General features: G+C 53.6%; 1 protein-coding gene across 4 annotated transcripts in view; it reads right to left on the bottom strand.

Moving 5' to 3' along the window:
• Window positions 1-23,585, bottom strand: part of ADCY3 (adenylate cyclase 3) — an 88,250-nt gene that overhangs the window by 9,932 nt on the left and 54,733 nt on the right. For all 4 annotated transcript variants that reach the window (XM_027966562.2, XM_027966563.2, XM_042245870.1 and 1 more), the window contains 10 exons: window positions 13,508-13,638; window positions 13,014-13,125; window positions 12,683-12,810; window positions 11,379-11,537; window positions 10,448-10,625; window positions 6,872-7,000; window positions 5,080-5,222; window positions 4,803-4,964; window positions 2,604-2,691; window positions 1,660-1,776 (listed from right to left, as the gene is read on the bottom strand). In XM_027966562.2, the coding sequence (XP_027822363.1) occupies window positions 1,660-1,776; window positions 2,604-2,691; window positions 4,803-4,964; window positions 5,080-5,222; window positions 6,872-7,000; window positions 10,448-10,625; window positions 11,379-11,537; window positions 12,683-12,810; window positions 13,014-13,125; window positions 13,508-13,638 (1,347 nt within the window). The remainder of the gene's footprint in view (window positions 1-1,659; window positions 1,777-2,603; window positions 2,692-4,802; window positions 4,965-5,079; window positions 5,223-6,871; window positions 7,001-10,447; window positions 10,626-11,378; window positions 11,538-12,682; window positions 12,811-13,013; window positions 13,126-13,507; window positions 13,639-23,585) is intronic.

Below are 23,585 nucleotides of genomic sequence, written 5' to 3' on the forward strand. Positions count from 1 at the left end.
CCAGACTAGGAATCTGGGGTTTAGGTTTCAGGCCCAAGGTGCTCTTGCCCACATCACACTGTTGCCCCGGAGGAGCCATGGGCCAGCCAGTCAGCCACCTCACGGTTCACTGTGAGGGCAGCCAGTTGCCGCTCAGACTCCTTTCTGGAATCTGATTGCCAGTCCTGCTGCTGGGCAGATGTGGTCAATGGAAAGTGTATCCATAAACCAAATCAGACCTACTTTTCTTCACTTTCAGCCCCTGGCTTTTATCTGGCTTTGGGAAAGCCCTCAGCATGTGACTCTAGCATGGGGAAAGTCTTACTCTTAGCCAGATTTTCACCCCTCCCCTGGTGACCAGACCTCCTGCTGTACTGCCAGTGTCCACGACCCTGCTAGATAGCGGTTCCCAGGCCCAGACATCAGGTTCCAAGGGTTCCTGACATACAGGAGACCTGGGCCTTCTCTTCCCTGCACTGTGGGCACCAGCTACCTGTGGGCATGTCAGGGCTCTGAACCCCATTCCCGTTGAACTTAGATTGAATGGCCTAGGTCTTCTCACCTATATGCTGCCAGAATAAGTCTCCATGTTGAGTTTTCTCCTGTACTTCAGTGTTAAAGAGAACAACGCAAATACGGTTACATTTTTTAAAAATAGGACTCTTAAGAGAGTGTACCTAGTGCTACCAACATTGGAGGGAGCTGTGAGGCCTGGCGAGAGAATACCAGTGACAGCTCTAAGCACCCAGTGCTCGATAACTGGCTGGTGGCTGCCCACAGCTGTCCCTCTGCCCCTTCATGGAACCTGCAGGAAATGAAGAGAGCAGAGCTCACGAGCTCAGTCGCTCAGTCCGACTCTTGGCGACCCCATGGACTGTAGCCCGCCAGGTTCACCTGTCCATGGAGACGCTCCAGGCAAGAACACGAGTGGATTGCCATGTGCTCCTCCAGGGGATCTTCCCAGTTCCCCCGCATTGCAGGCAGATTCTGTACCATCGGAGCCAGCAGGGGAGTGAACCTGCTGCCAGCCTCCCAGGCTCACTGAGGAGCCGGCCCCGGTGACCCAGCTCCAGAAGGCTGGCCTCGCTCAGATGGACGGAGGCCCAACAGGAGCGCTCCTCTCGGGGAGCAGGCTTACCTCCCTTGTCCTGCTGGACACCTGACACTAGCCTCACTCGGGGACATTTAAGACACGCAGAAAGCTTAGAGTACAGGGCCCCCGAGTAGTGAAACATGGAGGATGGAAAGACAGGACAGGGGTTCAGAACTGCTTCTGTTCTCCACTGGGTTGCTAGCTGGCTGTGTGACCTAAAACAGACTTGACTTCTCTGAGCAGCATTTTTTCACACGAAACTACAGATGATACTGACCTCTTGGGGTTATACGGATTAAATGAACCAACCTACGTAAAGCCCCCAGCACAGGTCCTGGAGCTGGGTTCCTGGAAGTGGGGAGAGCAAGGAGCTGGGCGGGGGAGAGAGGCAGTCTGGAAGGTAACCTGGGGAGATGACCCCACTGATTGGGATGATCGTTAGGAACCCAAGTGCCACTCAAACCTGTGTCTAGCAGCCAGTGTGGATAGCTGGGGGGACAGGATGGGCTGGCAACTGCTCATGCAGGTCAAATTCAGAACCCTCCTATGAGAGCGGACGTCCCTTCAGCAGGACAGTGGGGGCTCACCATGTCCACCACGTTTGCCATGACAAGAATGAAGATGGCCAGCATGGCCCAGGTGTTCCTGGCCCAGCGTGTCCGGTCGATCCAAGTAGAGAAGGCCACAAGCTTCTTAGGAAAGGCCTACAAGCATGGGATTTCAAGGGCCTTGAGCCTTGACAGCTTTCTCCTCTGTAAACAAGGCTGCTAATCACTCAGCTTGCTCCCACACTTCCTGGGAACCTGGGAAGCAGTGCTGTGTGCATGCATCAACCAAAACCCAACTGTGGCAGAACTGAGAAGGCACGTGGGTCCCAGCTCAGCCTACCAGTGCTGCTGAAGGTGTGGGTGACACACTGTGGCCCAGGCGTCAGAGCCCTTCCCAGAGCTGCTTGGGGATCAGCGGAGCCTGTGGGTGGCCCTCCAGCAGCAGTCCACTCCTGGCCTCTGGGTGGTGAAGCCAGGTCAGGAGTTTTCAGGGCCGGCTGACTTTGCCTGGCCCCTCCTGCCTTCCCTGGGTCAGTGTGCCTAAAACCCCCAAGTTACTTGTGAGTTACTGTCAGATTAAACTTCCTAAAATGCTGCTTTTCCCTTGTCATTCTGATCAAAACCTCTGCCTGGCACCCACTGCTTATAGGAGAAAGTCTTAATCCCTTGTGTCTGGCTTTGGGTCCTTTGCAATTGGAGCCAGTTCACCTTCCAGCCAGTCCTCTTCTGCTTTTCAACACAGGTTCCCATTTATCTTGATACAGGCTCTCTCACCCTTGCGTGCTCAAGGGCCTGGACCAAAGTGGGTGCAGAGCCAATAGTGAAGGAGTCTGTCATAAATGAATGGATGGTGCTGAACCATCGCAACAGGAGTCGTCTACTTGTCAGGACCTGACAGCGCACAGCTCCATCAGCACTGGCTCTCACCGGGAGTGATCCTCACTTCCAGAAGGCTCTGAGCCAGGAGGAGATGCGCTTCTTACCCGTGGAAAGATGGCAGCCAGCGAACAGATGGTCAGTATCAGGAGCAGAGCCTCCCCAACCACAAAGGTCACATAGTTCGTCATGAGCCTGTGAGAGAGAGAACACAGTGAGGAAGGGCCCAGGGGCTGGGGCTTGGGGGGTGGGCCGTGGGCAGGGGGCTTAGTGAGCTGGGTCCAGGGCCAGGAGAGCAGAGGAAGGGAGACAGAGGGCAGACTCTCTAAGTAAGGCCAAGCCTGTACCCTAAAAGTTCCATGTGATTTCCCCTCCACACAGCTGTGTGCAGGGTCTGGGGACACGCAACCATCCCCAGCTGTAACTGTTCTTTAGAGGCATTTCCCAGAGAAGGGCAGACTTAAAGATGCCCTGGGTAGAGCCCAGTGAAATCTGGGAAGGGATTCTTAGGAACAAGCCTTCTGCCATGTCACTATGATGGAAGGGGAAAGCATGGAACAGAGCAGCTTATGGCCAAGGGCTGCTGAGCTGACAGTGTTCACTGCATCCCTAGACCTTAACCCTAGGTGCAAAGTAGACAGTAAATATTTGTGGAGTAAATGAAAGAATTTGGTCCTCAGATTGCTGGGAGAAATATCAATAACCTCAGATATGCAGATGACACCATCCTTATGGCAGAAAGTGAAGAGGAACTAAAAAGCCTCTTGATGAAAGTGAAAGAAGAGAGTGAAAAAGTTGGCTTAAAGCTCAACATTCAGAAAACGAAGATCATGGCATCTGGTCCCATCACTTCATGGGAAATAGATGGGAAACAGTGGAAACAGTGTCAGACTATTTTTGGGGGCTCCAAAATCACTGCAGATGGTGACTGCAGCTGTGAAATTAAAAGACGCTTACTCCTTGGAAGAAAAGTTATGACCAACCTAGATAGCATATTCAAAAGCAGAGACATTACTTTGCCGACTAAGGTCCGTCTAGTCAAGGCTATGGTTTTTCCAGTGGTCATGTATGGATGTGAGAGTTGGACTTTGAAGAAGGCTGAGCGCCGAAGAATTGATGCTTTTGAACTGTGGTGTTGGAGAAGACTCTTGAGGGTCCCTTGGACTGCAAGGAGATCCAACCAGTCCATTCTGAAGGAGATCAACCCTGGGATTTCTTTGGAAGGAATGATGCTAAAGCTGAAATTCCAGTACTTTGGCCACCTCATGCAAAGAGTTGACTCATTGGAAAAGACTTTGATGCTGGGAGGGATTGGGGGCAGGAGGAGAAGGGGATGACTGAGGATGAGATGGCTGGATGGCATCACTGACTCGATGGATGTGAGTCTGAGTGAACTTCGGAAGGTGGTGATGGACAGGGCGGCCTGGCGTGCTGCGATTCATGGGGTCGCAAAGAGTTGGACACAACTGAGCGACTGAACTGAACTGAACTGGACAATTCTGAGTTAGCCAGATATTACTATCTTCAGATCATCAGCATCCTGATCTTTCACTTTACAGGGGAGCAAACTGATGCTCCAGGAGCCCTTAGTGATGTGCCCAAGGTCATAGAACAAATAGGCAACAAACCACACCCCGAACCTAGGACTATGTGACAAGTCCAGGGCTCTTTTAAGTTCCCCAAACTGTGATCAAAACAGGGCTCCACATCTCTCCTGGTGAGGAATCCCTGAACTGGAGCGAACTGCTGATCGGCTATGGGGAGAAAGCAAGGGAGGGGGCAGCCATCCTTCAGTTCAGGCTTCAGCAAGGATTGGGGCAAGGATTCCACAACACCTTGCCTTGCCTTGCCCTGCCCTGGAGGACCTGCTGCTGTGAGAGGAGACAAGTCTACACCCAGAGCCTGAAATCTGTCTTTACTAAGATGAGCCAAGAAAGGGAGCAGATGGGCCATGGTGATTGAGGTTGAAGAGCATCTCCAGCCCGTCTTCTTGTCCCAGCACCACTCAGGCCCACCCAGCCAGATGTCTATCCCCTGGACCCCTCCCTTCCTCAGCTTTCTCAGCCCTGGTGTGAGCTCCACTTGGACGCTAGTTCTATTCCAAGACCCAGGGGCAGACAGAAGGAAGGGGGTGCAGGGCACAGACCCAGCACTCCCTGGGCTGCTCTGGGGGTGCAGTGCAAGGAACCCAGCCTGAGGCCCTGAGTCAGGCTCCATCTGAGGCCTTTTCCCTTCAGGCCTCCAGCCTAGGTAGCTCGTCCCCTTCCACCCTCCCAACTGTCGGGCCTGCCCTGCCCACCCCGCACCAGGGGTCAATGAGGATCTCCACCACGGCCGTGCAGAGCAGGACAACGCAGGAGCAGCTGAAGGCAGCCCCGCTCTGCTTCTCCTTCTCTACTGAGTAGCGGGTCTCCATCTCAGGGTCCATGAACCGCATGGACAGGAGGAAGGTGTTTCTCTTCTTCACTCTGCAGTGCAAACAAGCCCCGTGAGACACATTTAAGAAGACTAAACTTCCTGGACTGTGTGCCAGGGCCGCTCAAGGCTAAGACCAAGGGGCTGGGTGTCCACAGGGCCGCTTACACCTGGGCAGACTCTCGCTCGAGCAGCGCCTCGTTGAGTAGCTGGTTGAGCTCATGCTCGTCCTCAGAGGCGTCCACCACGCGATCAGCCAGGTCCTGAAGGCGCAGCCTTCGGCGAGGGTTGGGGAACGATGGGTTGTCGGCCTGCAAGGCAGGGCAGCAGAGTTCGGGGGGGGGCAGGTGGGATGGAGCGGGGAGAGGTTGGGGAGACACGGCAGCGTTGGGGGAAAAAGGAACAGAGGGATCGCAGAGCACCGCCCCATGGCTCTCAAAACCATCTCCTGGGGAAAGTCTTCCCAGTGGTCTCACGTGGCTCCATCCTGCTTGGGTCTGGACTCAAAGCCTCAGGCCTTCCGGCTTTCCCTGAGCTCACCCAGGCCCCGTGCCCCTAACAGGAGCTCTGCAGTGACCGCCCACTAATGGTAGTGTGGGGAGCAGCCACCGGGCTCCTGAGCAGGAGACCTCGAGTCAGAGATTGCTGCTGGGCAGCACGGTGCCAGCACCTCCTGCTGTGAAGACAGGGGTGTCACACAGCCATATGCATCGGCATTCTCAGGGATGTAAAAGACCCCCAGCCCTCGGGCTTAAGGGAGCTCTTAAAAGAGCTCAGATCTGGCTCCTCTGAGGGGAGGAAGATCTGAGGGGGAAAGCAATGCAGAGAAACCAACAATCTTACTGCTAGTGGGGTGGTGGGGCTGGGGTACCCGCTACCATTTTTATTCCTGGTTACAAAGGAGAAGCATCAGCTGCAGACACATGACTCCAGACCATGGCTACACAGCCATCCATCCAAATGACAGCTGGGACTGGGCTCCTTAGGGCTGTCTGGGTGGGTCCAAGAGTCTATCCAGAAGCCAGAACCAAGATGCCCCGGGCTGGAGCTCAGGCATGCCTTGGGTGGAGTCTGACCCGTATAATCCACGCTCCTCCAGCCCCAATTTCTTCTCCATAACACAACCCGGATGCTCTTTTCCAGCACCAGGAACCTCTGTCCCTGAAGCATATCTGAGAGCAATGCGACACTGGCTAATCGTGAGGACAGAAGTCACAGGCTGCTAATTAAGCCTTTGTGTCCTTGTTAGTGAATTACACTGCATTGGTATTCCACTTTCTATCAAGAAAATCACAACAAGGAAGAGTTACTGAGCATTGTGGTGCTCAAGAAAACCCAGTTTTTCTTCAGCCCCGTCCACCCTCTTGTCCTCCATCTCCTGGTCTACAGGCACAGGGCAGCAGAGACCAGTGGTGAGGCTGACCAGCTCACGGCAGCCTCTGCAGGGCCGAGACCCATCTCAGCACTTGCCTCTGTCAGTGGATGTACTGAGGAAGCTCCTCAGTAATGGACGGATCCTGGACAGGATCCTGAACTCCCACAGTGGGCCCTGATCTCAGGGGGACAGCCTGTTGATTCCTTTGGAAACCCTCCATCTGAGCACAGGACTTGTGGGGTTTGGACCCAGCTAGAGAGGTGGGCATAGCCCTGAAGGCCCACTTCCAAAATGGTCCGATCCTGGAGCAGTGTCCACTGGTGTCCTTGTGCCCTCAGACCTACAGAGTTAGGGACATCAGAGCTGGACCAGGCTGTGGCAGTGGGCACGTCTTCTGACCTTAGCCACCCCATCCCCGGTAACTGAAGAGGGGCCAGTGAGACCAGGTGGGGGGTGACCTGCCCCAGGTTATGCAGTTCCAAGGATGGAGCCCAGCTAGGGGCCAGGCCTGCCCTTCAGCTCAGGACTCTTCACCTTCTGCCTCCCCATCTCCGCCCACATCCTGGGGCTCAGCCCCACCCATACCTGGGCATCTTGCTCCTCGGGCTCCTCAGATATAGAGCTGCTGGTGTGAATGCTCCCGTTGGACTCCTTGGTCTCAATGAGGGCAGGGGAGCTGGGCTTTGAGGAAGGCGGCGCTCCATTCAGCAGGGCCTGCAGCAGAAGGGCGGGGCCGTCAGGGGCCCCCAGGCACTGCCAGCCGCCCACCCAGGCGAGGGGCTGGTCTACTCTCTGGTTTGGAATCTCCCCACTAGAGTTCAGAGGCCTCATAGCTTTAGAAATCTCACAATTCGTTTCCTCCTCCAGAACATCCACTTTAGAATGCTGTAATTTTCTAGTATTAAAACTTTTCCAAGCAGAGAAAGATCCTATTGTTCCAACTCCTATTTCTAAGTAACTCAGGGACATAGAGCCTCTCAGGGATCATTTTTGGGGTAGAGAGCCCTGTCAAACGCCTTCCAAATGTCTGAATAAATTCCATAAACCAGTTTCCCCAGGGATTAGTACTTTTCCTTGACAGAATAAATGAGATCCTCTACACAGGAACACAGTCCACTCATTCATTTACTGAGTATTTATCGAGTAGCTACTGTGTGACAGGAACTGTTGTAACTTCTGGGGACACAGACACAATGTCCTGACCTGGGATCCCACCTTCTAGTGAGGACAGGCAGGCAGCAGTGAAACAAAGAATAAGTGATTACAGGAAGTCTGAGAGCAGGGCCTGGAGAGGCAGGGGAGGCAGGGGAGGCAAGGGACACAGGGGTTCCTGGAGAGGTGACTGTAAAGGGGAGGCTGGGGAGGAGTCACTGTGAGGATAACATTTCCGTAAACACCTGAAAGAGCACATTATGCAGCTCTCAGGTTTGGGGAGCAGGAAGCCTGGAGTAGGCATGCACCCGGAGTGGGCGTGCACCCGGGGGGTCTGAGCAGCAGCCAGGAGGCCCACGCTGCCCCAGTCGAGCAAGTGAGTGAAAGATGAGGACCTGCTGGATGGGGTTCCTGGATCAAAGTTCCTCAGGGGACTTTGGCTTTTCCTCTGAGTGAGACGGGGACCAAAGAAAGATGCTGAGCCGGGGGGGGGGGGGGGGGGGGGGGGGGGGAAGGTGACATAATTCACCCAACATCCCTGCAGGACCGCTCTGGCAGCTGTGAGCAGACAGGGCAGTGGGGCGAGGGCAAGAGCAGGGTGAGAAGTTGGGGGACCACCATGCTGACTGGTGCAGGTGGGACGTGGCTGCCAGGGGTGAGAAGAGGGGCCTAGAGGTACACCGTGCAAGAAGGGGCTCGTGGGCAAGGATGTCTTCAAAGATTTGGGGCTGAGCAGTTAAAAGAAGGGAGTTGCCACTGATCGAGATTGGGAAGACCAAGGAAGAGTGGGTTCTAGGGTGGAGAGAGGTTTGGGAGCTCGGCTTTGGACCAGTGGGCTTCCCAGGTGGCGCAATGATGAAAAACACCTGCCTGTCAATGCAGGAGACACACGAAATGCAGGTACAATCCCTGGGCTGGGCAGATCTCCTGGGGGAGGAAATGGCTCTACCTACTCCAATATTCTTGCCTAGAGAATCCTATGGACAGAGGAGCCTAACAGGCTACAGTCCATGGGGTCGCAAAGAGTCAGACAAGACTGAGCACGCATGTGCACACACACACAGATGGAGATTCACCCGTGGCTGGAAGTTTAGCACAGGGATGCCAGTGGGGCTGAGATCACAGTCTGGGAGCTGTTGGCGATGGCATTCAGGACAACTAAATGAGACTGGCAACAAGGTCCATACAGACGGGAGACGTCTTTCCAACACTTGGGAAGGATTCGTTGTGATAACTCTTCTTACACTCTCCTCCTCATCACTCTGTTCAGCTAAACCACGGGGAGAGGTCACTGCAGATGGAATGGTGTCTGCTCCCGTGAGGCCCAGAGAAGCCCTGTCACCTCTGTCCCTTCTGCTCCCTGTCACCACTCACACGTGGCCCATGTGTCACCTCCTCTATCTTGTCCGTGCTCGACTGCTTCCAACTCACTCCCTGCTGAGCAGGTTTGGTGATCTGCTAGCTCAGCCTTCTCAGAGCACATCTGGAGCAGGAGAAGTTCTGAACTCCCGTTGAGCTAATCACAAAGGCTTATGATAACTGTGCTAAGCTGTCAGCACAGTTAACACCCACTGGGGGCTGACAGTTCCTGCAGCGCCTGGTAGAGAAGACAACTAACGGATACGATCTACAGCAGGCCAGCATCTTATGTTCTCTGAGAGAGATGCACCACGGTGCTGGGCACAAAGCAGATGCCTGACACAGATATGACGAGCATCGTGTGACAGAGGGTTCATCTCATAAACAACAAAGTCTACAAATCAAAGGTGCAGAAAGTCCTCAAAGGTTAGATACGAACATGCCGTTCACAGAAGAGAAGCCCCAGGCTGACGACCATGTGGAAAGTGTCCAGTCTTGAAGAAAAGTAAGTCAAAAACCAGCAAGGGCCCAGGGAGGGTGACAGGAGGTGGGGACATGGGTTAAACTTACATTGTGCAGAACCTTTAACCCAGCTTTTCCACTTTGATACATTTATATTTTTCAGGTAGGAGCATCTAAGAAACAGCTGAAAGTCAACTTTACAAAACACTGAAAACCTGGATTGCCTCAAAATGTCAGTACAAGTTTTGAAGGGAACAGCGCCCATGATTCCATGAGGAATGGGTCGGCTCGTTTGTCTGGTTGGAGCATTTGGGAAGAAGTCTGACTCCTGTCCATGGAATGCAGTCGCCTGTGCTTCCTTCCTGCATGGTGGCATCCGGGTCCTGGGGCCCAACAACTCAGACCCCACTCTACTCACCCGGAGCCTCTGTGCCAGTGTTTCAAGCTACACATCCATGAACTCAACTTTTCTCTAATTGGAAAACTGAATAATGAAAACCAGCTTTATAAAGATGCTGCTGCCAAGCCAAGACCCCACCCATAACCCTCTCGGGGCTGTCAGGTGCCACAAACAACTCCTGACTCACATGATGCACCATGCAAGGGTTGATTGAATAAGAAAACACAAGATTAGAGCGAACAGGAATGTGTGTGGCTGTCACAAAGACGCATTTGACTGCTGCTCTGTGACTTCAAGGTGGTCCCTAGGACAAGCAAATTTGTGGGTAATTTTTTTTAAGGAGTAACATTTTAAAATTCACTAAAAACTTTGTTTTGGCCAGAAACTAAATGTTCCATCACTTCACAAAGGTCACTGATTTCTCAAATGATTGTCAGTTAGCATCTTACAGAATTGCTTAGAAGAAGACTTTTTGTTTGTTCTGGGGAATATATTGAAGTTCCGCGTGTAGCACTTATGAAATATGAAGACTCAAGAATTCTGTGACCGGGTCAAGTGTCATTTCCTGGGGCTCCACTTTCCACCCTGACATTTCCTAATTTTCTGCAGGACAGCTTTCTACTTTTTCTGAGTTTTTTAGAGCATTTCCTGTTGCTCAGACTTTACCCTTGGCACAAAATACCTTGTACTGCCCTTTGCTCTAACACTGCACCGAGAGGACCTCTCACGGGCCTGCCAACTCTTCTACAATCTCATCTCTAGGCCTGGGGGGTGGGCGGAGGACTCACCGAGCCGTTAAGGCCGTTTTGGGCAGCTGTTTTCTTCACCTCTGGCTTGGAAGCGATGATGAGGTAGGTCTCGATGCCCTTCTCTTCCAGGTAATCACAGCGACTGCCCCCCTCGCCCGGCTCCACGTCGAACTCTCCTTTCAGGCAGTCCATGGTGCTCTGGGAGATGTGCACGCGCCTGGGTTCCGGTGAGAGGGGCCCTGAGCACAGGCCAGGCAGCCCCCACCCCGCCCGCTGACCCCAGGACACAGCAGTGCCCAGCAAGTCCTGCCACTAGCTGGCTGTGTGGGCAGCCCCGCACGTCCCCCTCTCTGGGCCTCAGCGGTCAGTCCGTGAGATGGTCTGTCCTCCCAGGCAGCTGAGGGTATCAGATGAGATAAGGAACTGAAGTCTGCTCTGAACACGAAGGTCATAAAGTCTGATTAGTATCCACCTGGTGTGAGTCTCAGCTGTACCACCAGCTGTCAAGGGGTAGTAACCCATGTCTAGGGAGCCACTTTGAGGGAGAGTTGTGACTGTGTCCTAGGGAAGCCCCCTGGACCCAGGCTGGGAAGTTTTTGCCACATCCCTGTCCATCCTGAGGACAGGGCCTGCCCTGCCAACCCTGACCGAGTCTGTAAAGAGCTCAGTGAGATGTGCAGGTGCTTCAGGGCCTGTCAGGAGACTCTCACAGCTAATAACGCCCTCCACTGAGACCTGCGCCCTACAGGAGCTACGGGGACTTCGGAGCCCGGCAGCCCCATGGCAAGTAAAGGGGAGGTTGGACAGGCTCCTGCAGGGCCCAGGAGGAGGAGCTGCTCCTGGGTGCGGAGGCCTGGTGCTCCAAGGTCCCTCGTCCCTCGTCTAGACCACAGCCCCGAGGGATGGCTGGGACGGTCCCCTCCCTCAGCCATTATGCCTGTCCCCATCCTGGGAAGGAACACCTGCTCACCCAGGGATGCCGCCAGCCTCCATCTTGTTGGCCACGGTGACGTCGGTGGACCACACATCATACTGCCAGCGTTTCTGGCCGAGGACGCCCCCCAGCACGGTGCCCGTGTGTACCCCCACTCGCATGTCCACCCCAGTCTTCGTCTTCTCCCGCACATACCTGCCAGGTACCCACACAAACAAGGGCGGGTTGAGCCTGTGCCCAGCCAGGCGGCCAACCCCTCTGCAGCCACTGCCAGCTGCCCCCCTCCGCTTTCTGCCCACGTCTGAGTCACCCACTGCTGGGGTTACAGCAGGCAGCGGCTTGGGCCTACATTCAACAACCTGTGTGTGATTTGAGGGGAGACGGGGCCAGAAACAGCAGAGACCCTCTGCCCCTGAGCGACCTCCAACTGCTCTCATCCATGCAGCTGACATCACCGAGCGCCTACTATGTGCAGGCCCTGTGCTAGGTGTGTGTGCGTGAAGGGGACCACCCCCCAGCCTGAGACCTCCAAGAGGAAACACACGTGAATTTCAGAATTTTGCCCAACCGTGATGGGAGTGGAAGTGAATCTCTAAAACCTGAACCATGGTCTCCAGGGAAAGGCAGTCCTGGCTTCTCTCCAGCCAGTCCTAGAGGAGGATGCTCTAACAATGCAAAACCACCCCCTTGGACACACACTCAATTCCCAGACTCAGCAAGGTGCTTTTGGGGGACTGATGCCACCCAGGGCCCCCCAGAGGCCTTGAGGGGACAGCCAGGAGCATCCCCCAGGCATCTCCAAGCTTAGGGTGCAAAGACCGCAGCGGAAAAGATCCTGGAGGCGCAGAGCTCACTGCCCTCAAGGCTCCCCGCCTCAAGGCAGGAGCCAGAGCTCTGAGCTCAGAGACCAGGGTTCCAGGCCCAGCTCTGCTGCCCAAACACCTTGTGACCCCAGTGGTCACTCCTCTGCTGCACTTGGACTTCCTGGTTCAAAAGATAGGCATGGGGGTCTCTGAGCTTACCTGTCCAGAGATAAGGGGGGTCATGATGAGGAAACACAGGGAGAAGAGATGGGGGGACACTTGGGAGGAAAGTAAAGAAAATGCGAGGTGGAGGCATTTCATGATGAGGGCCCCGCCTAGCAGAACCAACAGCATGGCCTGAGGCCGGAAAAGCCTCTGTCGGAGGCTGCACCCACGTCGCACCCTGACGGACCCTCCTAGGGGGCCTGGGTTGCACAGGGCCCACCAAAACATGCCAGCTCGGAAGGTGTGCTTCCCCCAGGGGCCGGGACCCATACTCTGGGAGGCCCCCATCCCCCGCCAGCGACGCCCACTTACGAGATGGCCTCCACCATGGCGAGCCCCATGAGGATGGAGCAGACGGCGTGGTCCTCCCGGTAGTCAGGCAGCCCGCAGATGCAGTAGTAGCAGTCGCCCAGGATCTTAATCCGCAGCTGGTGGTATTTCTGAAAGGGTGGGGTGTGGACTGGGGTCCCGAGGCACCCCCTCCTCGGTGAGGAGGGGCGAGAGGCAAAGACCGCTGGGGAAGGCTGGGTGGGAGGAAGTGTGGGAGCCAGGGAGGAGGGGGAGGGGCAGGCCCAGGCCACGTGGGTGCCCCCCGCCCCCCACCCCCTACCGTGGAAAGCCAGCTGAGGGGCAGGGTACTTACAGCCGCCAGCTTGTCAAAGCGGGCAAAGAGCTCATTGAGCAGCTTCACAAGCTCCTGGGCACTGCAAGCTGAGGACAGCTGGGTGAAGCCCACAATATCAGCAAAGAGGATGCTGGAGGGGAGGAAGGCTCAGCAGTGAGGACCCGGATAGCAAGCAGGGCTCCGTGCTAATCACCCCCAGCTCCCACTCCAGCCCCCAGGCAGCCAGGTCCTCACTCAGGCCCCTAAGTGGTGAGACCCTGGCACATCCAGGGCACATCCAGGGCACATTCAGGGCTCTGGCCTCTAGCTTAGCTTGTCTTTGGTGTATGTACAATGACGGGTCTGGACCATACAGCCCATCTCAGCCCCCAACATCTGGCAGCAAGGCAGCTCCTGCAGGGGCTGAAGTTCATACTGCGGGGAGGGGGTGCATGTTTTCAGGAAGACTCTCGAAGTCCACAGTCCTCAGTCGACCCCCGGAAGTCCCCATCCAGTGCCCGGGGCCGGCGCACCTGACATTCTCATGGCGGTACATGTACATGGTGTTGAACTGCTGCTGGTCCTTCTGGCTCTCATCCTTCTTCATGTCCTTCAGCATCTCGTCGGCCACGTGCTTGGGCAGGATGGACAGCATAAGGTTCTCCTGTGGGGGAGGAGAGGGTGAGCGGGAAGGGCAGGGCCAGTGTGGACACTCTGGGAAGAAATGCCCCAATCCTGGTCACAGACGTGGGCCAGGAACCAGGTGACCTTCCCTGGAGACCTGGCAGGGCAGACCCCACCCTGAAAGCAGCTGGAGGCCCAGGACGGGTCAGTTCCTGCCCTGAACAGGCTGAGTGTTGAGACCTGAGCGTCTTCAGAGCACTGATGGGGCTCAGAAACCCATGGAGAGACTGAGTGACTCGTTACCACGAAGCCCTTAGAACGGTGTCTGCACACAGCTAGTATCCTTATGCCTTAGCTTCTCTTGTGTCGCTTGACGTGAAGTGTCACTAAGGCACTGAGACAGAAAGTGTCCCAGAAAGACAAGGTCTACACTTGCCCCAGCCTTCCAAGCTGACCACAGGCTTACAGATGACAAGCTTCAGGGGGTTTTCAGGTCAGCAGGAGACCTTCTGTCCCTTAGCCGGGCCTGTGAGCTCTGTCTGGTCCAGGCATCATGATGAGGGGACACAAAGAAGGATCCTGCCTTCCACGCTCATCTCAGCCTTTTTCTCCCCCTGACATATGCATGCGGGGTGCACAGTAATACAAGGAATCAGCAGGTGTGTGAGGGGCTGGGGAGGACATGCTAGGCTGGGAAGGGTTGAGAGGGACCACAGGACACCAAGGATCAAGAAAGTCCAGTGTGGTGCTGCCCGTCTACTGCAAACTCTGCGGCCCCTGCCCACACGGTCAGGCCTCTCCCACACCCTCGGACTCTGCACCAAACTCTCCTCCAAAAAAAGACTCTCTGGGCTCCCTGGGAACCTTGGGGACATCAAGATACAATCTAGTCCTGTGTGGTGGCTGCTCCTAGCACAGTCTGGGCTCTAGGACTGTCAACCAGGGCCGGACAAAGGCAGCAGCTGAAACACAAAGCATTGCAGCTCTGATGCCCCCAACCCGGGTGCCTCGAAGACAGCAGGGCGAGGAGGTCAGGGGCTCATCTCTGGGGAGTGCCACAGGGGGGACTGTCACTTTTTGCATCATATGGTTCTGTAGCTTTTTGCAAGAGAACAGATGAGTTCTGAAAGCAGATCATCATTCAATGTCAAATTGTCAAATAATAAGAAAGCGGCTGTGTTGTAAATTACAGCTACAGATCTTCGTGCGCCGTGTGAGGCAACCTCATGGCCGACCAGAAATGATTAAGCAGGCAGAGTCTACTTTAAGGTAGAGTCTGATAGGGGCCTCCCTGGTGGCAGTGGTGGTAAAGAACCTGCCTGCCAATGCAGGAAACATAAGAGACGTGAGTTTGATCCCTGAGTCAGGAAGATCCCCTGGAGGAGGGCATGCCAACCCACTCCAGTATTCCTGCCTGGAGAATTCCAGGGCAGGGTCTATCTTAAGTCACTCTGATAAAACAGGTCTTAAATAAGAAGTAGGCATAGTGTACACAGAAGAAGGGACAATTTGTCAGATGAGAAAAAATGCAGGAAAGGGACTTGACAGGAAAGAACATTCTAGAAGGTGGAGGACAGGAGCAGGAAAGTGGCTGAGTGGGCAGTGAAGGAGGGGCTAGGCCCACATCACAACCCCAGGACTTTCGTGCAGGCCAGGCTCTGCTCTCCTCCTCCCCCCACCGCCTTCCACGTCTGATTTCACATTCCCGGATGGCTCCCACAGTGTTCTCTGTGGCCCCAAGGCCTCCTCCACGTGACCCACTTGCTTTCATGGCCTTGACTCCCCCCGACTTCCCTAGTGGCCCCTCCCGGTAGACAAGCTGGACACCATCTGCTTTTCTCTGCATGCCTTCCTGCCCTCTGCTCTGGTGTCACTCTTTCTAGAACACCCTTCCTCACCAACCTGCCACCTCCCCAGAGCCCCCAGCCCCTGGCCAGGTGTGTTCACCCTGCTCCTCACTTATACCCACTTTACCAGCATCTTCGCTGATGCTGACCTTGTTTGCCCTTACACTTCAGAGATTCTAAACCCATTCCTGGGGCCTGGCCTCTTTTAAGACCGTGTGATGCTAACAATGGATCTTTCTGATAAATCCTCACACACACATAGAAGGTTCTTGATAGTCACTCTCAGAGTCCAGGTAAAACTCCAACATTTCCTCTACGTCCTTGGAGGAGGGAGAAGCTGGGATCCACGTGCACTTGCCAGGTGGGTCTCCCGGGGGTGCAGGCGTGGACAGGACAGGGGCCACGCAGGGCAGTCTCAGGGGCCCAGAGCTGAGAGATATGGCTTGGTCTCCTCAGCAGAGAGGCAGAGCCCCACCCTGCTCTTCCTAAGACAGCAGTTGCTATATGTTTTGAGAGTCATAAGAATGTTCAAGCCGCTGACCCATTAATGGCTCCTCTGGGAATTTATCCAACAGAAATAATCCAAAAGAAATAAAAAGATTTATGTGCAAGAAGAACCTCATTGCAGCATCACTTATACTTGTGGAAAAAACTCTAAGCAGCCCAAACGTCCAGAAAATGGCTCATGAGATTGTGACACATCCTCTGGATGGAAGATTATGAAACCTTCGAAATGACCTTGATAAAACTGTTACAAGGAAATACTGAGAAAGAGAAGCAAGACACAGAACTGTAATCTGTGAAGGTGACGCTGGATACACGTGCATCTTAATAACAGCAGAAAGATATATGCCAGACAGAAACGGGCAATTCAATGTGGGAGATTGAATTAGGAGAAATTTTCAGATGTTTCTCGAAACTGCTATATGGTGTCATCTAGAGAAGGAGGTGGCAACCCACTCCAGTATTTTTGCCTGGAGAATTCCACAGACAGAGGAGCCTGGCAGGCTACGAGCCCACGGGGTTGCCAAGAGTCAGACACGACTGAGCAACGAGCCCACCTCCATATGGCGTCATACTGCTGCGGCTTCTTTAAACTACGTTTTAAACTGGAAATAAACACAAAACTTCCTGTTGCCTCCAGCTGTGACCTGACCCCAGCTTGTCTACAGCTACCACGGTTTTCTTCGAAAAGGACAATCCCTACAAGGCCACTGAGCTAGCTCCAGACTGCTGTGTCTGCTCGGGTCTAAGCTGAGAAAGAAGACTGACGGCCAGGTATGAAACGAGCAGGAGGCCACAGCCCCACAGTGAAGGGAGGAGGAGGCAGTGGTAGCCCTCCCTCAGGAGCCGTGAGACAGAAGCAGCACTCTGGGCTGCCTTCTTTCTGCAGTTCTCAGAAGACAGCACCTTGCCTGGCAAGTGGACGCTATTGACCAATATCACAGCTGTCCCTCTCCTTCCCTAAAACCTTCCCACCTACCCTGTATTTTCACAGATGTGCAAACTTCCTCCATTCTGCAGGTGCCCAAATCGAGGTGTGGCGGGTTAGTGGTTTGTTCCAGTTCCTCGGGCCTCATGGAAGACCCAGAACTTGAACCCAGGGCTCTCTGGCTGATGGAACCCTCACCTGCATCAGACGTTGTTCTGCTGTGAATGTGAAGTGCCCGAATCTTATCTAGTAAGGAGCTCACCTGGGAGTGAGCCCACCAGAACATTCTGTGGGCCCCAGTCCCCGTGGTGCTATGTGGGAGGGTGGGTCCTCTGTGGGCGCCTCAGCATGGTGGCCTGGGGCACATCAGACCACGGCTGGGATTCCTCCTGATGGTCAGCAGAGGAGAAGGAGGGTGCTGCTGAGGTGGGTGCAGGAGAGGCCTGGGCTCAGTCCTGGGAAGGCCTCACCCCCACTTCCCCATGGGCTGAGGGGAGGAGGAGAAAGGGGCCAATGCTATGAGCTCTGCCTTAGCGACTGACAGTTGGCTCTGAATGTAACCAACAACGAGGGCCCTGGGATACTGGGTTACCCCAAAGCTGTGAGAGATATCAGCTCCAGCAGCTCCAGAGGGGCTCACTTAGAAGGGGTGCCAGCAGGACTCCCCTACAGAGCAGGTGCAAAGAGCTGCAACTGGACTGACTACAAAGGGCCCAAGGTGCCCGGTTACTGCTGGAAGTACTCGACACTGCCAGGAAGAGCAGCAACCTCTGGTGAGTCCTTGGGTGCGTAGGCTTTAGAAGGTCCCCTGGTTCAGCTAAGCCCACCTCATGAGACCCGAGGCTTCATGACCCCGAGTCTGGCCTGCAGACGGGGGCCTGAGGCTCACCTGGCCCAGGATCCTCAGCTGACTGGGGACCACACTGAAGTTTGTAAGCACCACTTTAGAAGCATTTGAGAAGGATCTGAAGGAAAGGAAACTGAGGGCAAAGGCACAGCCATGATTATGTAGTGAGGAGGGGCTTACTGGTATACCAAGAAAAAGATCCTGCTGCTGAGGTCACTGCTAGAGACCCTGGCCTCCAAGGCCATGCTCAAGCAGCAGGCAAAACCTTCAACCGAGACCTGAGGATTAGAAAGAACACTTAAAACCCAGAGGACAAGGCAGCAATGAGATTCAAGTCAAGGTGGAAATGACAACACAACTCAGAAACCTGGACTGTATGAACAGTCAAAGGTGCAGAGGTCCAGCCCTCACCCAGGCTCCTCTAACAAAGACAAAATCCACTGATGATCACAGTCCCAAAGAACTGGGAGGAGAAGAGGAAGATGTGATCGGAGTTTATCAGGAACAAAGAGAAGGCGCAGGGGGAGGGTGTTCAACAATTTTTGATGATCTTTTCATTTAAGTTTTCTTCTCCCTTAACCGTTTTTAATTTTTTTAATTAGTTTTTTGTAACATTTTCAAAATTGAATTGAAACTATCACCTCCACATCTTTAAAACTCCTGGCATTTTGAATTCTAACACTCAGCATTCATTATCAGGTGAATTTCTATGATCCACTCCAGACCCCTTCCTATCATCTCTCCTTTTATAAAAAAATGACGTGTGTGCAGAGGCCACTTTTCTCAGGACTGTGCCTTTCCAGGCTGGTGGTGCCCGGAAAAGTTCTGGCAAGAGCCTGCTGGACATTTGCCAGAAACTAGACTGTGGGAAAAGGACATTTCCTTACCTTGAAGCTACTTTTAAAATCTGATGGTCTAGACCAACAGAAGGAATCGAAGTTGGAAGTTGAGGACAGATGTGGAGATAATAATGACTAACTACACAGCAGGCTTTGCTAAAGAGACAAATCATTTTAAAGGTTTAAAAATCTTATTGGAAGGAAGAAGAGTAGCTGAAGGGGGTAGAGCAAAAAAAAAAAAAAAAAAAATCACTGAGCTGGGGTCAGGCTTCTAAGGCTCCTGTGACCCAGAGCATACACTGCCCCTTTGGCCTTGATTGCTCATCTGTAAAATGGGTTCTCTCTTTCTCTGTTCAAAGTGGAAATCCTTCCAGAAAGAAAACTTCAGAAGACATATAGGATGTATTTATAGAATATCTGGATAGGACATCACAGGACAATTGGTTAATATGGATTTTACTCCATAGTGGTCTGGTAAAATGTACAGAATGAAGTTCAAAGTGGGTAAATGTAATAACCAACTACAAGAGAATAGAACTGGGGAGGCACAGCGTATCAACACTGGGGGAAAGTCTAGCCATTTGAGACGCTATTAGATCTTAAATGAATCCACAGCATAAAATGGTGCCTACACAAGTCCCTTGTCCCTTAGGAGATGTTAAGGTCCTGGAAGAGGAGGTGGTGGGGCCGCTAGGTCCTCCCCCAACAAAGAAACAGATCACCTGGGCCGTGGTCAGCAAGTGACCGTGAGGTGAGGGTGCTGGAGCTGGGGCACCTGAGGGTGGGTGGGGAATGGGGATGAGGACTGGGAATCAGCCCAGGAAAGGGAGGGTCCTGCAGCCTCACAGAGAATTCAAGTCCAAGGAAAGCTGTTGTGTAGAAAAGGGATGCACTTGCTCTGAAGGCCCCACAAGGGAAGACTGCAGAGAATAGACTATTGCTTCCAGTGGAGGCAGAATGTTCTAAAAGTCAAAGGAGTTCAAATAAAGAATGTGCTGCCCCGAGAGGTGGTGATCTCTCATCCTCAGATGCCATGTGAGAAGGCTGCAGGAGGGGGCGGCCACCAATGGAGGACTGGCCAGCAGATGGAGATTCAGGGGCCCAGAGGCTGTGACGTGGTTCCACACGGAGAAAGAAGGCGGGCGAAGAGCCTCCCGAAGCCCCTGTCCAGCCCTCAAGCTTTGATGCTCATCCTGAAAATACCCAGCAACGAAAGGCAAGGCCTTGACCCTCTGAGCAAAGAACCAAACAAGGTCCAGAAAGAGAGAGAAAGTCTCTGGCAGGCCTTATGAGTAGAGCTGAAGACTGACCTTGTGAGTAGAGGAGAAGGACCCAGGCCCACTCCAGGGGCGGGAGCTGGGTGAGCAGCCCCAGGTGGGGTGGTCCCTGGGAGAAGAGAGCACAGTGACCCCGGGCAGGATGACTGGCCTCCTGAGCTGTGGTCTCCTCATCTGTAAGTGGTCACGTGCTGAGCTGCTCAGATGAGCCCTGGACAGAGCACTGTGAGCCCGGCCTCAGCCAGGCTTGGGGAAGGGACAGACCAAGCCCCCTACTCCTTAGTGGGGACTCACGCCAGGTCTCACCTTCCTGCTGCCCTGGGATTGAGACAGAGGAGGGGGCCAGCACTGCTCCCAGGGGCCCCAAGTGGTTACAGCTGATACTCTTGATGAGGCAGATTCAAGAGTTAATTACAGCAGCGTAGCCACCAGGGACTGGGCTAAATGAGCTTGGCTGATGAGAAGCTAACATCCTCGTGGAAGGGACAGAGGGAGGGAGACAGATTAACTGTGGTGAGACCAACAGTGCCCAGGCGGTTGGCATGCACGTGTGCGTTATGTACAGGGTCTGTATGAAGTAAGCATGTTAATTCTGCTTATCTAGTTAAAGGATGTGTGTGTTCTTATGTGTTCACACACACACACACACACATGCCACTACTATGGGCTGGGAGAAGACCCACAGCAGTCTGCAAACATGTCTATTCTGGTCCTCATAAATCCACATTCTTGGAGTTTCCAGGCCACTTAGAAGCCAAAAGGTCACTGGGCCCCAGCAGGTGCCCATCTTGGTCTGACTACCTGAGCAGAGGAGGCAGAAGGAGAAGGAAATGCCGAGTAGGAACCTGGCCTGTTAGCCCAGGGAGGTCAGGGCCCAAATAGCCCCTGACCTGACAAGAGGACACAGGACCACATCGTGTAATCTGGACAGTCTGCCATTTGAGTGTGAACAGACAGTCACCATTTAGACCCAGGGGGCCCACGTGCGCTGCCTCATCCCAAGGACAAGGTCATGATTGAGATCACTCAAAGAACAGTCACTGGTCACCTAGGCAGACCCCTGAGCTACATGCTGTGAAGGTCAATGGTGAACAGTATTCCCAGGAACTCGGGAGCAAGGCCATCAAGTTCCATGCCAACTGGCTGGTCTCACAGGGCAGGAGTGCTTTGCTGTCTTCAGGCAAAAGCTGGGAGAGTTCAGAGGACAGAGAGGCTGCATAACTCAAAACCCAGCGTATCTTTAAATAAGACCTTCTGGTGCGAGACAGGCTCCAAGCCAACAGCCCAGGATCTCCCAGAAAGGCAAACTCCACACCCAACATCAGAGTTGAGAGAAGAGCCAAGAAACCACACAAACCAAGGGTCGGGCCCCATCCCTACCCTGCTAGAGGGGAGAGCTGGTGCGGAGCAGGTGGGGCTGACAGTCACCTCCCTGGGTGCCTGTGCAGTCCTGAGAGACAGGCTACTGTGGGCCAAGGTGACCAGCATCTCAGGAGACAGCACTTTGGGCCCAAAGATAGCCAACTGCGTGGTATCTGAAGCCCTCACTGGACAGCCTGGCACAAAGCAGGTGCTCCTAAGAGGTCTGGTGAGTTAATGAACTGCCAACCAGGAGCCACGGCTCAAGGGGCAAGGCATCACCCTCCAGAACAGCACTTTCTGCACTCATGGAAATGTTTGGTAATCTCTGCTGTCCAACACATAGCCACGAGCCAGCCACACGGAGCTCCCGAGCACATGGAACGTGGCTACTGCAATGGAGGAAGTGATTTCTAATTTGAAATTTTTAAATAATTTTAATTTAAACAGTCCCAATGACTGTACACCTCTAGAATGCTACAGCAGCAATTAAGTCCAGCTCACATGCCAACTCTGAGGGACAGAGAGCAGCTGCCCAGAGCACTGTGTTGAGAAGGATGCTGAGGTCACATCTGTGATCAGTGGAGAAGAGTGCTAAGATGCCTGCTGTGGAAGCACAGACCATCTGCTTTCATCTTGGACCCAGAGCAAATTCACCACCTCCAGGCTAAAATCCTTCGAGCCATCTCTGACTGAGCCATCACTCTCCCATATCCCAGTCTACCCTCCAGTACCCTGCCTTCAAAACATATCCAGAATCTTCTGTTCTCCTCATCACTCCATCCTGGTCTGGGCCATTATCATCTCTCACCAAAATTACTGCAAAGTTTCTAACTGGTCTCCCTGCTTCTACTGCTGTGTCCTCTCCACCAGCAGCCAAACTGATACATTTAAATCCTCCAAAGCAGGGTCCTCCTTAAGGGAAAAGCCAAAGTCTAACAGACCCCTGTCACCTCTCTGCCGCACCTCCCCGCTCTCATCCCCTCACCTCTGCTCCTCCTGCACTGACTGCCTTGACGTTCTATAAACATACCTCAGGGCCTTTGCACTTACTGCTCATTTTGCAGTGGCTCACACCCACACTGCCTTCAGGTCTCTGCTCAAATCTCATCTTATTAGAAAGCCTTCTCTAGCCCATGACATTAAGCAGCAATCTAGACTCTGTTCTGTTCACAGCTGCTGAAAGTATTTGTGGGATGAATCCTATCTTTGAGACAGTCTGATAATCTTATCCTGTTCCCATTTCATAGACAAAGAAACGGGGGCTCAAAGGGCAGAAGTAATTGGCTCGAGGTCATGCCTCAGGTAAGTGCCCTGGCTCAGATGTGAATGCAAGTCTCACTCTGATGCCATGCTGGCAGACCTTTCCATTCCCCGAGGCAGTCAGAAATAACCAGTTTTTACATATGCATGTTTTACATATACATGTTTTTTAAGTGCTGGAAAGTCGTGAAGCTCTGGGCAGGTCAAAGAAAACAGAAACCAACAGAGCGGATGTCTGGGACCACTTGCCTGACCCTCCTAGTTAGTAACTCTCCCAAGTAGATAGCCTCACCAGGGTGGAGACAGGAGGGCCTCTTCCCCAGAAGGGTTTGGTTATGATTAAACAATTCAGTAAAAACTGAGCCTACAACCTGGCACAAGAAATTGTTTAAAAACAAACAAACAAACAAACAAAGCACAACTACCCCTATTACTAAACAAAACTTCATCCTTCTAGCCAGATAAAGGTGGGGATGCACCATAACCCTGACCACGCTGGATGCAGACTGTGGACTTCATGGCTGTGTGCAGAGGATAACACTGCTGGGCTATGTGGCCAGGGCTCACGACCTTCCAGAGCCTGGCAGGGACCCAGTTCAGGGGGCTGCCCACCAGCAGCACAGGCAGTGCCACCAGTGCCCATTCCCGTCCCCCCACCGTCAGGGGCTCTCCATGGCCTTAGAACAACCTTTCCTCTGAGGGCTCCTTACTTGCATCATCTAACACACATTTATCTTGCCAAATCCTGGAATGTTAGAATGAAGACCATGCTGTGAAATCCAAGAGGTGAGAGCTGGAATGGAGAGATGCACTAATTCTTACTTCATGCCATGGGAAATTCACCTTCTGGCTTTTCTCAAACCAAGAAGCATTCAAGGCTAAACTAAAAACACACTCGCGAGTGGTTCTGTGAAGCAGTTAAGGCAGCAGGGATCTCCAGAGGCTGATGTCAGGGGGTTTCCTCTGTGGTTCCCGTCACGTAGGTGATGGGTTTGCCCCACCTACATCAGCTGCTTATATAACAGGACTCATCATGTAAAGAGAGAGAGGCAGAGCTGCAGCAGGCAGCAGGGCGCATCCTCCTCCTCTGTCCCCACCCCCCACTGGCTCCTCGGAGGCAGGT

This window comes from Ovis aries, chromosome 3 (assembly GCF_016772045.2).
Source record: "Ovis aries strain OAR_USU_Benz2616 breed Rambouillet chromosome 3, ARS-UI_Ramb_v3.0, whole genome shotgun sequence".
Lineage (NCBI taxonomy): Eukaryota > Metazoa > Chordata > Mammalia > Artiodactyla > Bovidae > Ovis > Ovis aries.